The sequence below is a fragment of the Onychostruthus taczanowskii genome, unplaced genomic scaffold, assembly GCF_017590055.1.
Source record: "Onychostruthus taczanowskii isolate IOZ18803 unplaced genomic scaffold, ASM1759005v1 scaffold77, whole genome shotgun sequence".
NCBI classification, from domain to species: domain Eukaryota; kingdom Metazoa; phylum Chordata; class Aves; order Passeriformes; family Passeridae; genus Onychostruthus; species Onychostruthus taczanowskii.
Window position 1 is genome coordinate 4,773,608 of NW_024505561.1, and position 15,218 is coordinate 4,788,825.

The 15,218-nt window shown below is 36.3% G+C and overlaps 1 protein-coding gene across 2 annotated transcripts in view; it reads left to right on the forward strand.

Moving 5' to 3' along the window:
- Window positions 1-15,218, forward strand: part of PCCA (propionyl-CoA carboxylase subunit alpha) — a 269,931-nt gene that overhangs the window by 82,851 nt on the left and 171,862 nt on the right. For both annotated transcript variants that reach the window (XM_041423356.1, XM_041423355.1), the window contains 2 exons: window positions 4,647-4,725; window positions 10,429-10,531. In XM_041423356.1, coding sequence (XP_041279290.1) covers window positions 4,647-4,725; window positions 10,429-10,531 — 182 coding nt within the window. The remainder of the gene's footprint in view (window positions 1-4,646; window positions 4,726-10,428; window positions 10,532-15,218) is intronic.

Sequence of the window (15,218 nt, forward strand, 5' to 3'; positions counted from 1 at the left end):
TTGAAATTACACATGTTTTTAAATGCTTTCTAGAGGAAGAATCTAATGCAGTAAGATATCTGATTTTTTCTTGGGATTTTTCTTTAATTTTCCCTTTGAGATTGCAACCATGAGAAGCTATTTAGATTTATCACAGGTAAATAAACAGCTTTTCACCTGTGTCAAGAGCTATTGCTGTGCCTTTTTGTGCCAGATGGAAAGTGGGAGTTGCACTGCTACAGATAACTTCTAAGTAGTGTAAGATCTTTCTGCTTTCAGTTTGAGCTGGGGCTTTTACCCTGCACTGGTGAACTGCCCTGAAACCCCTCCTAGGCTTGTCTGACTTTTAGGCTGACACAATTGAAGTCAGCGTTTCTGTGCGTAGTCAGGCTTTGTGTCTTGGTTGTGAAATCCGGTGATAACTGATCACTGTCATGGGGGCATTACCAAGAGAACAAACTGGAACTTTTAGAAGAGAACGGTAAATAAAATTTGGTTTAGTCCTGCATAAAGACATAGTAATGTAACATTATTTCAGTTCACCTTCTCTTCAATAATCTTTCTTGCTCTTGTGTTTTAAAGATTTCCTGCAGGTACTTTCTTAAACAGTTTTGATGAATGTAAATTAGAAGGCATGCAGTGGCTTTCTAGACACCCTTTAAAATACATTCTTTTTCAATTTTCTTCTGAGTTCTTCTGGTGTTCTGTTGACTGGTTCCTGTCTTTGATATTAGTAGCACTTTGGAGGTCGTTATATCAAGGCAGTCTTAAATCTGTGATAATAAAGTCAATTACAGACAGCTGGGTGGTGCTTTATTTAGATGGAAAATTCTTAAACTGCTTTGATGCAAGAAGGATTTGTACCATGTAGTGAAAGAAAAATATTCCTTCTAGCTTTTTCCCTGCCCATGGTTTGACAAGTTGATCAGTTTGGTTAAGCTTCTGTCTAATTGTAACCACTGACCAGAATTAAACATAGTGATTTTAATTTCAAAGGATCTAAGGTAGAATGAAATTATAGTCTCTCTCATGTATATATGTAATGTATTTGTCCTTGTATATAAAGCACTTGATAAGCAGTGAAATACTTTCAGATTGTTTCTAATTTCACTAATCCAGTGTTTCAGTCTTCTAAGAAAGCTTAAGTAATTCTTAAAAAAAGTGACCATGGGTCAGTGCTCAAAACAGTAACAGTGTGTGATGCTCTCTTGCTGCCTGTGTTTTTTTCTGCTTCTCCCTGCTGAGTTTTGGCCAAAGATCCAGTAGTAGTCGAATATGGCACCTCAGAGATGAGAACACAGCCTTTACCTGTTTCAGTGACTATTATCTATGGCTACACATTTTCTAGGTGTGGGAGTGAAACCTTCTTTTTGCCCCTGATTTGAGATGTTTTCTTGTATTGTATAGCGAATGTAACAGGAAAACTTGGTTAAATCAGAAATTGGAAGAAGTTCAGGCACAAATTGCTGTATTGGCTCCTTTCTACTGTCTCTCTTTTCTATTTGTTGGTGTGGGCTGCTGAGCTCTTCTGATCCTTTCTATAGTGCTTAATTGCATTGGCCCTTTTCCCATGCTGCTTTTAGGTCTGTTTGTAGGATTGTACATTAAGAACTGTTGGCTTCTTAATTCTGAAGCATCAATGAAACTCAATGTTCAAGTCCTCTGTTTGAAAGGACTGAGCAGCTATGAAGTGCAGTCAGTTAAAACAAAATGAAAGTGTACAAAACTGAAGAGATTAACAAGATGTTTTTTTGTCATGTTTCATTTGACATGGGTTTAGTTAGTGCTAGCATTTAATGGATTTAATAATGGATATTGAAAAGAATCTTGTATTGTCACATGCAATTTTGCTCAAACTGAGATTGCACAATGTCTTCTGTGGTCTACTACCTGCAACTTGATAAAAATGGGTAAATTATATCTAAAAACCATGGTGGCAAAGGGTGGGAGCTAACAGTTGCAGGACATCAGAAGTTTGTTTACTCCTTTTATAATTCAGATTCTCAGAACAGTAACTGTCCTGGAAACCAAGCAGTCCTAACTTATGAGTACCTATTTAGCAGCAGGAGCAGCTGCAGTGATCTTCGAGTCTGACTGCTTTTTGCTTTCTTGCCTCCTAAGATCTTTAGCTCCATCCTTAAGAGGTGTCACAAGATTGGAAAACTATAAAACAAGCATGGCTGGCATATAATCACTGTGTATGAAAGGTGGGAGGGAGTGGAAGCCAAGTGGTGCTATGTGGTGAATGATACTAGTAACCCGTGTATACTCTCTGATAATTCAGCCGTGTGAGTTGTGATAGATGAATTACATTTTGAAGCACACAAAGACTTACCAAGGCTCATTTTTGATATGCCTGTTTTGCTTTGGAAACTAAAAAGCAGTAGATTAGGACTAGAATCTGCTTACAGAATTAAAATCAGCAAACCATTCAAGAGACTGATATTGTTAGACTGAAATTGGTAGCATAATTAATGATGATTTTTTCAAGGACATATAACACTGAATAACATAGATTAAGTGATAGAATTTGCCTTAGTGCATTTGCCGTAATAAGGCTTAAAAAAATGCTTGTTTTAAAATTTCACTCCTGCAGCTTTTTGGGTTGGGCAGGGTCTCCAGATGGTGATAGTATTGCCAGAGAGTCACTGGTGTTATCCAGTAAAATCTCATTTCTTGCATGGAAGTTAGACAATATGTACTTTTAGCTTTATTTCAAGACATCCAGTGACTTGTGTAGGAGCCTGGCAGCTGCCAGGGATCTAGGGGTGCACCTACAGCATCAATAAAATGCTCTTGTCTAGGTGTTTGGTATACTGCATTTCATGAAAATTGGTTGAATTTCACTGTTGCTGCATGTAGTCTAGAATTATTTTGACTTTACCCTTTAATCTCTGGGATTACAGAGGCCTGGATCAGGGTAATTGTAACTCTGTGGTTTATCCTGTACGCTTCTATGGGCAGTATCAGATGTTTCATAAGAAAATCTAAGAGATTCTAGAAAGGTTATTTGCATGGCTCTGTTTGGTCTTAATCTTCTACGTTGTAACAAGAGACTACTTTAGACTCCAAGGCATGGAGATTTATAGCCTTTTGGTAATCCATGCCTATAGGAGCTTGGTTTGTGCTCTACATATGCTTAACTATGACCTCTCTACAGCTTTCAGCCACATGAATGCTTTACAGCCTGGGGTTTCACAGCCTAATAATGTGTTAAGTTGGAAACTTTTTTATTGTTTTTTTTTTTTTTTCTGTTTCTTTGTTAATTTAATGTTCTCGTGTACTATTGCTGCTTTTCTGCCTTCCAATCAACACTACTGTTTCTTATGCTTGTCTCATGCCTTTTTTTTGGTATCCGTTTCAGACTTTTTTAAGTAAACAAAGGTTTTTTAGATCTTGCCGGTTTTAACTTTTTTCTCTTGAACATCCTTTCAGTTAGATCATCAGTTAGATCACTACAAGGAGGAGGTGGGAATATTGTACTGCTGTCACTTGACAGAACAAGAGTAGATCTACATTCCAGAAAAAACCTGTAAATATTAGTAACACGTATGACAGTACACTGGACCACTTCTAGGAAGCATATTCAAATGTCTTTCTGTCTCCAGATCAAAGCCTTTTGTAGAATATATCTTCAGTTCTCAAAGACTAGTTCTCAAGGATAGACTCTTCTTGGCAGACGATATCAGCTGGTCTCATATTTGCCTAATGTTGTGATTTTCATTAAACATTCTGGAGACCAAAGGCATTAAGAATTTTCTGCTATCCTAGAAATGTCAAAAGCATTTTAATCAGATCCTTGAGTTTTAGTTTTTTGCATGTTCATATAGAGAAAGGTGAAGTTCTCTGGTATGACGGAGTTGTATCAGGAAGTTGCTTTGAATGAAATGATTTGTTATAAAAGATAAACAATCATTACTGAATCTGCATTTAAACTGTGTACATGGTTGCTGTAATTTTCTAGCTTTCAGAAAAGGAAGATCCTGCCTCATATCCATATTACAGTATCTTGTTCTATGAGTAAGATGTTGACAGTTATGTATAATGCTGACAGATTTATGCTTCTTGTTGTTTTGTGTTTGTTTTTTGTGTTTTTTTTTTTTTTTTACTGCATGTCAGTTTGGGAAGACTACTTTTTAAATTGTAAACAAAAGTAATCTGTGTTCTGATACCATTACATAATATCTCAGCAGCACAGCTCTCGAGCTGCTCTGTTATTTAAAATGTGCTGCACTAGAAGTGTTGATATGATGCATATTTGTTTTCTCAATCTTCAGACTTAATTTATGAAGATCTACTGATTTTTGCTATTAATTGAAAATATTATTTAAGCAGTAACAAAGGAAAAAAATTGTTCCTAAAGAAATATGAGCTTAAAATGTCAAATGCCTTATTCATAAATCACTTCATTATTTGGGAATAATTCATTCAGTGTTTTTTTTGGTATAAATGAATTGGAGAAGACAGCCTTTCTTGGCTGTAGAAATTACTGCACTGACAGCTAAGTTTTGAAAAGAAAAAATTCTCCTCTGTTCTCCCTGCAAACAAAGTGTTTTAATAAACGAAGTTATTGTCTACTGGCTTGATAGGACATGTGGTCAGTTGTCATGTTCCTCTGACCAACTGAACAAAGTTTGAACTTCTGTCTAATTGTTCCCCGCTGTTAGGCTACCCTGTCATGATCAAGGCCTCAGCAGGTGGTGGTGGGAAAGGCATGAGAATCGCTTGGGATGATGAAGAGACCAGGTGAGATGCTGTCCAAAAGCTTGCCTTGATGAATGCTGCAGTTACTGAAGTCCCATTAAGCCATTGTAAGCTGACAGTTGAGCAGATATGAAATGTTAGACAGAGAAATTGGATATTATTTGGTTTTCTCCCTTTAGCATAGTGAGAAATATACTTTGGAAGTTTGCATGTGCCTTTTTCTAATTAATTATTGCATAAACCTTACAAAACATTATCCATTAATTTGAGTAAAAAACCAACATTTACAACTGCTATTAGTCCAATGTTTACAGTCTAACATTGTTAGTCCAATGTTAGACTGTAAACATTTTGCTGTATGCCTTTCAGAATGCTGATTTATTAATTTCTCTGTGTTAGGTTGAATATTTATTTGCCCTGATTCACAAACATTAATGCATGCCATTAGTTCTGTTAAAGTTGATGAGACTGATAATTCATATGTGGAAACACATACGGTGCTACCAGAATGTGCTCTAATAAATTGCATACTTCTGTATTTAAAGCATTTGTATCAGCAAACTATTGTACTTTTGTCTGTTTTGAAACAACACGTGTTTCAACACAGATGTTTTCATGTCTCTTGTTGGTTGTCTGAATCCTGAACATTGCATGATGCTTTGTTGTTGACTCAGAATTTTACAGTGCATTCTCTGCTGATGTTCTGGCAGCGAGAGAGCCTGATTTAAACTCCCTGTGCTGCTGATCTTACAGAAAAATGTATGTTCTGATTTTTCTAAACTTGTAATGAAAAGCCTGTTTGATCCAAAATAACCTGAATGTTTTCCTTTTTGCACGGATGGAGCATCACATGTGCTGGAGTAAACTCAAAGTACAACAGAAATTTTCATTAGCTGAATTTAGCCACCTGCAAGACTTCCCTGTCATTTTCCTGTCCCCTATTAAATTTGTTTGCCAAAACCTAAAAGTCGGATGAAAGAATAATAAATGTCTAGCAGTTAAGTTTTAGATTTAAAGAAAACATGGTGCATTTATTTGTACCATGCTCTGTGTAGTCCATTTCTATTCAAATATAAATAGGAAAATAGTGTTTTGTGCATTAGAGTGAAGATCTAGAATAACCTTTCTTAAAAGGATACTTTGTTGCTACTGCTTTAGAATCAAAAATTACTGCCTTGGTCTTGTGCAGGCAGCAGTTCATCTGTTGGACTTGAAGGGAAGGTGTTCATTTCTTGTGTAGTTTAGAAAGGAGAAAAGGAGCTTGATTAAAGTAACTGTTTTAAAGTAAAAGTTGATCTAAAGTCATGATTGCTAACTTATTTTGGAGATAGGCTGTGGTTATGGAAACCACAGTCAGTGCCCAACCACCCTCTGGGTGAAGAATCTTGTCCTTGTGTGAAACATACTTTCGGATTTTCAGGCTAGTTGAAAACTTCTTGTTTCCACTATGTGTACAGTAAGGAGCCTTAAATGAACATGTGGCATGGTGGTGGAAATAGCCACTGGAAGTGGTAAAGACTGATCTGAGGAACTTAATTACTACTGTTACGGAATTATTCTCTGTGGTAATTTACTGCTTCATTTTTCATGTCCCTTATGTATGCCAAATGATGACAATTGTTTTAGATCCTGTATTATTGTATATATAATAATATATAATATTCTATATGATTAATATAATAATTATTATTCCAGCTATAGCTAAGATTTCTGTTAATTTTCAGCTAGTATTTCTTAAAGAAATACTGGTACAGTTTTGTCAATGTTACAGTTTGGTTTTTGAAATAGCTGTTCATGTGCCCTTCACTGTGGAAGGCTGCAGTGTTGACCCCCTCTCTGGGTATGGCTGCCGTTATGTTTTTTAAGATCCGAGTCCCTCCCAATTTTCACTTCTATTGCTTGTTTCCAAGTTTTGGTCAAGTTCTCTGTAATTGAATTTTGTGTACAATTCAAGCCACTGACCCACATCTGAAATTAAAATAGCCCTATGTTCACTCTGATGTAATCTCTAGCTAGTTTTCTTGGTTTGGGGAAGTATAATTTAGCATGCCTTTTCTTCACCTAATAGATGTCCACTTGAAATTATATTGAAAATGAAGGGCAGATTTCTGAAAAGCAGTTTACCTTAAGTTCAGGTTGGTAGATTTTTTTTTCTTCAGCCTGAGAAAGTTCTGCTGTGCTCTGTAACTAAAAGTATTTTTAACTTAGTCATTGATCATGCCAGCTCTGGGTATTTGAAGAGCCTCTGTGCTTGCACCCCAGCAAACCTGATCTGAAAGTGCTTTCCAGGTACAGGCAATGTGACGTTCATGTTGCAGTACAGCAGAACATGACCAGGGCATGTGTCTGACTATCCACACCTCATTTGTATCATTCCCTCTTTGTGGAGGAACTGAAGGCTTCTTGCTTCCAGTGTGCTCATAACATTTATACATACATCTAACTAAATCTTTAGGCTTCATGGCTCCACATGGTGGTCTGGCAGCTATGAAAAGGAATTAAGGACACGCTCTTTTCCAAAGAACAGACTGAAATTTTCTGGGAGAGGTTGTGATGGATCTTTGCATGTAAAGGCACTTACTTGCTTGTAGGTTGAGTGTCAGAGGTCATCAAACAGGAGCTATTGGCCCATGTTTTAAGTTCTGTGGATTTGCAAGAAATTAGTTTCTTTAGTTAGTAGCTTCAGCTGCAGACATGATAACCACCAAGTTGGAAATTTGTACTAAATTATTTTTTAAGAGTTACCTTTGAAAATTTTTGAGCTTTGTGTTAGTAATTCCCCCCTATTATCTCACCTTCTGTAACTTCTCTTAGATACTGAAGTCTTGCATGCTTAGTGGGTATCTGTTTTGAAAGTTTTTACCATGGCAGCTTCCAGCAACAAATATTTAGAGATGATTTTGTTTTTAATGTGTAATAATAGGAAAATGTAAATTGTCCTGTTTCTGAAATTTTCTTGGTGCTTATGCCAATTTTATGAATGGAAATCAAACATCTGGTCTCAGATTCCAAGTACCCCTTATAATTTCTGTTCTGTTGTCTTTTGCTTGGAATGAGCAGTGGGACTGGAAGAAGTTAACGTGGAATAATAAGTAGCAAAATCATTCTGAATCCTTCACCTCCTCAAGCAAAGGGCATATGATGTGTGCAGTCTAAGAGGACAATGCTTTTAAAACTCAACAGCATTACCTGTTACAAGCCTATGCATTAAGTTTATTATCTTCCCAAAGCATTGCATTTGGCCTTTCGAAGTACTGTGCAAAAACGGAAGTAATGGGCTGGGCATCTTTGGTCTGTCCTTGTCAGGTATGTGCTGTTCAGATAAGAGGAAGTAGTCTGTTGGATGAATAAAGAACAGTGTTTCCTAAAACCCTATTTTTTAAAAAACCCACACATTCATATATTCATGCCATCTACATGTGTAAAATGTGCTGATCAGATAATTTCAGTTGATTTTTTTTTTAAATTCGGAGTTAAGCTGAAGCAATCTGTGTTGGTTCTGTGTGTGAAGACAACAACATTTGAGTATCTGTTGGCTACTTAAGTTAAGCTGAAGCAATCTGTGTTGGTTCTGTGTGTGAAGACCACATTTGAGTATCTGTTGGCTACTTCTCAGAGTTTTAGAGGGCTTCTACTCTACTAATAGCTATCAAACATCTACTTTTTAACTAGATGGCCCTTCTAATGCTGGCCTTGCAAGAAAAAAATCATCTTCTTTTACTATTTCCTGATTCTGAAAACTGAAATTTTACATAATGAGTACAGTCTTTCGTTAGTGTCTGACTGCCTCAAAAGAAAATTGCTTTAATTGAAGCAGCACCGCTGATTTCAGAGCTGGAGGCAGAAAGTTGGCATGGCTTTTCTCTTCAGACAACCACAGGAAGGTTTGTGGCGACATCAGTAATGCTTTTGTACAACTTAAACTTCAGTGTGAGTAAATGTACTGTAGGGAGAGAGAGGAACCTTGGAGAGATCCTGTTTTTCCTCTCTATAACTGTTCATGTTTGAAGGGATCTAGAGACTGCATCTCGTCCAGCTTCATCCTCTGAATAGCATCAGATCTCAGTTTAAATTGATTGCTTAGAGCTCTGCCTGATTGGGTCTTGCATTGAGATTACACAGTCTTTCTAAAATGCCTGCTCTGCTTCTTCTTTCTTTTAATTTTTTTTTCCTCACATCTATTTGGAATTAATTTTTATCACTGGCCAATTACAACTGCACAGTTTTGTAAGATAAAAAAAGGTCAGAATATCTGAGATAGTAATTCCTGTTATATATAATTTAAAAAGATTTACAGATGTATGGATGAGATGATTAGGCACCTGTCTTTTCTTAACAAGTATTGCAGTTTAGATTTCTAATTAGCACACTTCCTTCAGTGAAAGAAAAAGTCAGTTGTGAATAATTGTGCATAAAACTGTGACACAAAAATGTTTACAAATCAGAGCTTTTGATATAGGAGTTAAATTAGCTGTAAATCAGTTTCAATAAGAAACACTATGTATGGCTGTTTGTTACAGCACTTTTTTTTTTTAGATCAGGTAATGCACAGAATCACTAATTTTGATGTCCCTTTTTTGTCTTTACTAGGAAATTAAATGTATTGAAGTTAAGTATTAATTTAGGACAGTTGTACATTAGGTATAATCTCTCAAAATTACAACATGTATTATCTCACAATGTTGAAAAAATGTGAAGATATATTTTAAAAAGTACATACTTTTTACACATTTCTCTACTGTAAATTTACCTATCTTGCGAATCTGTTGTCTGGGTTAACTACATCCAAGACGTGGAAAGCTTGAAAACTTCAACTCAGTTGTGCTGTAGTTCTTATTCTGGGCACAGATGTCAGGGATGCTGTTTCAGTAGTCAGTCACACAGAAACTTGACCAAGCTTTCCATATGTACCAGCATGAATGGCACTAATGTGTGACTTACAGAGCCTGTAGAAAATTCCAGTGAAGCCATTGGGTCCCTGCATTATGCTCTGTCTCACCCTGAGAAAGCTATTCATGAACTTCGTTGTCAGAGCTTATGACCCAAGGAGTATTTTTTCTGCTATTTAGAAAAAAAAAAAAAGGTTAATAACTAAAGTAGCTTGCAATATTTACTTTGTTTAACTACATATGTAAGCAAAAAACAGAGGGAAGTGAATAGCGTGCTCTGTATAACACTCACTTATACTTTAAGACAGGGAAAAACTACTAGTACAGCTGGTGTGTTTTGTGAGGTCAGATATTGCATCTTTAGGTTGTGTTCAGTGGTGGAATTTGCAATGTCTGTAATGTTATATTTGCAGTTCTTTAATGCAGAATTAACCAACCTCTGCTGTTCCTGATTATTAAGAGGGCTGTGTGGTGTAAGTAATGGTGAGCTTCACCTTTACTTCTGTATAGCAAGTATTTGGTAATCACTGGGTCTTAAAATTCAATTACTTTATTAATTTTGCAGAAGAAAATGAATACATAATTGTAGTAAATGTTCAGGCTTTTTAAATACACTGAAATTTTTTGTGCTTTGAGAATGCTTTGGTTTGTGGTTGGTTGGAATTTTTTTGACTTTGTAAAAAAGCATGAAAAAAGACATTAATTACAGAATCAACTGCAAGTGGTATAACTTGGTTTTTGGATGTGTGTGTTGATTAGTGAAGATTGACTGTTTACTGAAATCAGTAAGTGTTCTTTCTTGTATGCTTCAGGACATCTTAAATACAGGTCATTCTTTTTGTTTTCATTATTTAAGGGAAGGTTTTAGATTTTCATCTCAAGAAGCTGCTTCAAGTTTTGGTGATGATCGCTTACTGATAGAAAAGTTCATTGATAACCCTCGTCACATAGAAATCCAGGTTTGTACTATTAATATTATTTCTACTATTAATTATGGTTTATTTATTTAATGGGGTTTGAACTCATAAATAAATCGAAGTTCAAAATGTTTCAAACACTCCACTAAAAAAGGCCTAGAGTCTTGTGTTTTCCGGTGTCTTGGGTCACTGCTCAAACTGCATGGCTATCATGTACAAAACAGCCTTCCTGTTTTTATTCTCTAGCCTTTCTTTAGCAGGAAGACTGTGAACTGTGCTCAGTTTGTTGGGGGAGAAAAAAAAGTTATAGGAATCTCTCCTGAAAGCTGGAGTTTTGAACTCTGGATCCTTTTGGGAGTGTTTGAGTGCAGCAGAGGATGTAGGAGTTCAAGAACTGCCATGCCAATGATTTGTTGCAAGGTCTAGGTGGTTTTGTCAGTATTTCGGAATTCTGTTCTGAAGTATGTAACTCTCCTTGGGAACTCAGGAGGATTTGTGTCCCCTTTTGGGTAGTTTGTGGTTCAAAATCAGGTGTATTCTTGTTAACTTCTGCATTATTTCCATTTCTGTCATTTATTGGATTTATTGTTCAGTCAGGTCTCCTGATGCAGAACAAAAGTTGTTTCTTTTAGGCACTTGTTCACGAAATTATGATTTCAAAATTTATCATGTTTGATCTTATGTAGGTAGCTGAATTGTTTGTCATTAGCCTTGAGGTATTTCCTGATAAGAAATCTATACAGATCATATTCATTTCCTCAACAGAAGTTTAATTTCTTTTTGTGCAAAATTTAAACCCTTTCTGTGTTGTGGCACATGGTTGCTGTTTGGGTTTTTGTTGTGTTGTTTTGGTGTGTTATTTTTTTTTTTTTTAGTAGTGAGAGCTGGAAGTAGCTCAATAACTGAGTGAAACAACAGCAGTTAACTTGATAGTGTGGAATGATTTCTTAGAGAGAAACATTTAACGTTTTTCACTCTGCCAGATGTGTGCCCACAGCCTCATGCTCCTATGGAGCGAACTTGATCATAGAGTCTTAGAATGGTTTGGCTTGGAAGGGACCTTGAAATGCCATCTAGTCCAACCCCTGTAATGAGCAGAGACATCTTCAACTGGATCAGGCTGCCCAGAGTCCTGTCCAACCTGATCTTGAATTTTTCTGGGGATGGGGCACCCACGACCTCTCTGAGCAACCTGTTCTATTGTTTCACCACTCTCCTAATGAAAGATTTCTCCCTTAGTTCTAGTCTAAATCTATTATTTTGTACTTTAAAGCCATTTTCCCCTTTTCCTGTTGCTATAGGCCCTGCTTAAATGCTTGTCTCCATCTTTATCAGCCCCCTCTAAGTACTGAAAAGCTGTAATTATGTCTCCCCAGAGCCTTCTTTTTTCCAGGCTGATTTACCCCAAATCTCTCAGCCTTTCCTTGCCGGAGAGCTGTTCAGTCCCTCTTATTGTTTTTGTGGCTGTACTCTGGACCTGTTCCAACAGGCCCACATCTTTCCTGTACTGAGGACTCCAGGTATAGTCTCAGCAGAGAGGGGGAGAAGGGAAGAAGCAAGAATGAAATGAAGAAATGTTTTGTAAACAGTCAAACAGCAAAATGAAGAAACAGTGTAAAAATGAAATTTAGACCCCACTTTATTCTCTGTTGAAAAGTTATGGAAAGGTACATAGTGAACTCAGTTTCAGCATTGATCTTAGGGTTCAAAGAGGTCAGATTGCTAGAGCATCTTTGTGTATTCTCTTGCTGTGGCTAATAATTTTGGTCTTTTTTTCTTTTTGTCAGTGCAGATCAGTACACCTTAAAGATCTCTTTCAGTGCTTACAGATTTGGGAGATTCAGCAGGTTCCTACTGATTCTTCAATGAGAAAAGTTAGATGGGATTGGTTCCTCCATACTTCTATGAGTTCAGGGCAGTATATATATTGTCTTGATTCCTTTGTGTTTAAAAAAGGGTTACCCCAAAAAATTAAGTAGTGCTGTATTTAGGAATAGTTGAATAAGTTCAATAAAATGGCTTTGCTATTAATAATTTATAGTTTTATTTATAATGGGTATACAGTGAATATTGTTTTCCTTATGCAAGCACTTTGATGGTACCTTTTAACAATATCATAGTGTGTCATTTTAACTTTGTGTTCTAATCAGCTTTAGGACGCTGACCTTGGTTCATTTTCAAACTGCTGAATATACAAACAATTTGAGACCAGATGCCGAATATTTATTAATTTAGCAGTGACTTTTAAATAGAACTTTTTTTTAGCTTTCTTATATTTCTCCAAAGCACTGGTACTTAAAATTGTTAAATAAGAAGTTTCCTGTGTCTAGCTATAAAACAATCACTTTGTAAAACATGAGAAAAGACTAAAACAATTAACAGGAAAATAGAGTCCAAATACACTTTATGCTTGAACTGATTTGAAGTCTTGTTCTCGTGAAGTATCTGATAAAAAGTTTAAAGTAAGAGTACATGGAATGTCTACTACTTGGCCAGACAACAGTCCTACAACTGGAAACGGAATTCAGCTGAATCATGTAGGAGGGATTCCACTACATAATATTTAATTATTTTTATTATTTCTAATGCATGTAGAGCTACATGGCATGTACTAATGTCCTAATCATCTAATCCTTCAAAATGGGGCGTTTTCTGTTATTAATGTTTAGATAATAGAAACAAAAGCTGTAGCTGGGACGTGCATTTTTAGTGAGATGTGTACTGGAATCTCACAACATCTCAGAGATGATGATATTGGAATGCTGCAAATGTCTTCTGAAATACAATTGTTTTATGGTTAGTTCCTTTACTGGAAACACTGAACACAGAATAAAAATAAAAGCCTAATGCTGGATGTTGTTGGCTTATTGTATTTGTAATTACTTTCTCTTAGTAGATGTTCAGGCATGTCTCTTTTTTCCATTAACTAATAATAGAAAAACATTTCTTTTAAGATCCAGGTAGCTGAAATTTAGTAGGATATGAGAGAAGTCCTGAAGTGGAAAAAAATTACTGCTTGGATTGAAAAAATTTATTATCCTCTTCTGAAAAATACAGAGAGAGAGACGAGAGAAGCACAATGACCAATTTCTGTTGTAATGTTCCGTTACATTTTTGTTTCTTTTGGTGAGACAGAATTCTGTGGAAAGTTGTAGGCTTTCTAGGAGTGAAGCAGAAGTGCTCACAAGGAATAATTCTGCTTACAGGAGAGTGATTTTTCTGTCAAGTACCATGCTATGCTTTAGAGGTACTGCTCTAATACTAAAATTACCCCCACAAAAAATTAGTCCAAAAATCTTTGGACTTTCCAAATGATTTCTTGTAGGGCCCCATGAGTTTGTGGAGCTCCACTCATCTGGATTGGATGGGTGAGCACTTAGGTAGGAAGTTCCTGGTTTCCCTTTTCTCTTTATTCTGTTGAGTCCCTTGCTAGGGAATCTAGCAGTTGGCTGGAGCATCCTGGTGCTACTGTTGATGCTAAACCTCCCCCTGAACAGGAAAGAGGGTTCTGGGTGATGCTGTAGTTCAGAAAATCCTAAAATTGTCTTCTAGTCTTCTAGACCCCCTTTTCCCTGGAAAGCTCCATGAATTTGTGGGAGCACAACAGAATTTTTTGGGAGGGAAAACATCTGATCTTACAGGGTGCAGAGCACCCTGGATCTGATGCTGCACAGTGCACATAAGTTGTCTCCATGAGTTCACTGCCTCGTTTTCAGTCACATCTACCCAGATTTTTCACGCCTTAGCAACCGTTGGTGTCATAGATGCAGGAATTCATCTTGCCTTGTGCCATACTTGCTCTGTGGTGCTAAAAAGAATAATAAATAATACAGATTCGTTGTCACAAATGTGAGTAGATATGGTTGAGTTCACACAGTTTGAGGAAGATTGTCTCCTTGTTTTATCTTGTCGGTTTTCAGTGTAGGACTGAGCTATTAAAGAATGAAGCATGAATATTGGCATGGGTTCCCGCAGATCAGAGCAGGAAGATAGATGGGAAAAAAAATGGGTTAGAAGAAAAATTTTATAAGGAAGAAAGGGAGCAGGTGTGGTCTGTATTAAAAGAAATTGTTCTAAGAATAAGTGTAGAGTTATCATCATAAGATGGGAAGAAGTCTACTTGAATCTTCAAATCTAGTATTTGTTATTAGAAATGGCTGCATCATACCTTCAATTTCATAAAGGGACAGAGTTTCTTTTCTTACTTTCCCCTATAGTTTGAAGTTGAAGAATCAATTAAGAGTTCTGCTATGCTCAACTTGTAGACTTTTTTTCTAGCATGTAATTTATGTAGTTGGATCTAGATACTTGATTTTTTTACCTCTTCCATGAACTGAAGCTGCAGCCAAGAACTGTAGTTATTGACTTTTAAAAAATGTCTTGAAACTACTGCTTTTATTTCCTTTGGAAGTACTGAGGGAGGTGCAAATTTTGTTCTCCTTAATGAAGGATAACAAAGTTTCTGTGTTTTTTTTTTCTTCATTAAAGACATTGTGGTTTGCCTACCAAGAAAGCTCCATTAGACATTTTTTTCTGAAAGCTTTTGTGTGTAATTCAGGAGCAAAATTTGGCATCCTTTGAGATGTTTTTTGATGCAATATTTTGCTTTTATGTAATTTTGTAATGCAGTGCAATTTTAAATGCTTGAAAATGTAGTTTTAATCTTACTTCAGCCTTTTGTAAGAAGATCTCTAATATTCAGAAAGCAGATTTTGAAGTGAGAGGGTGT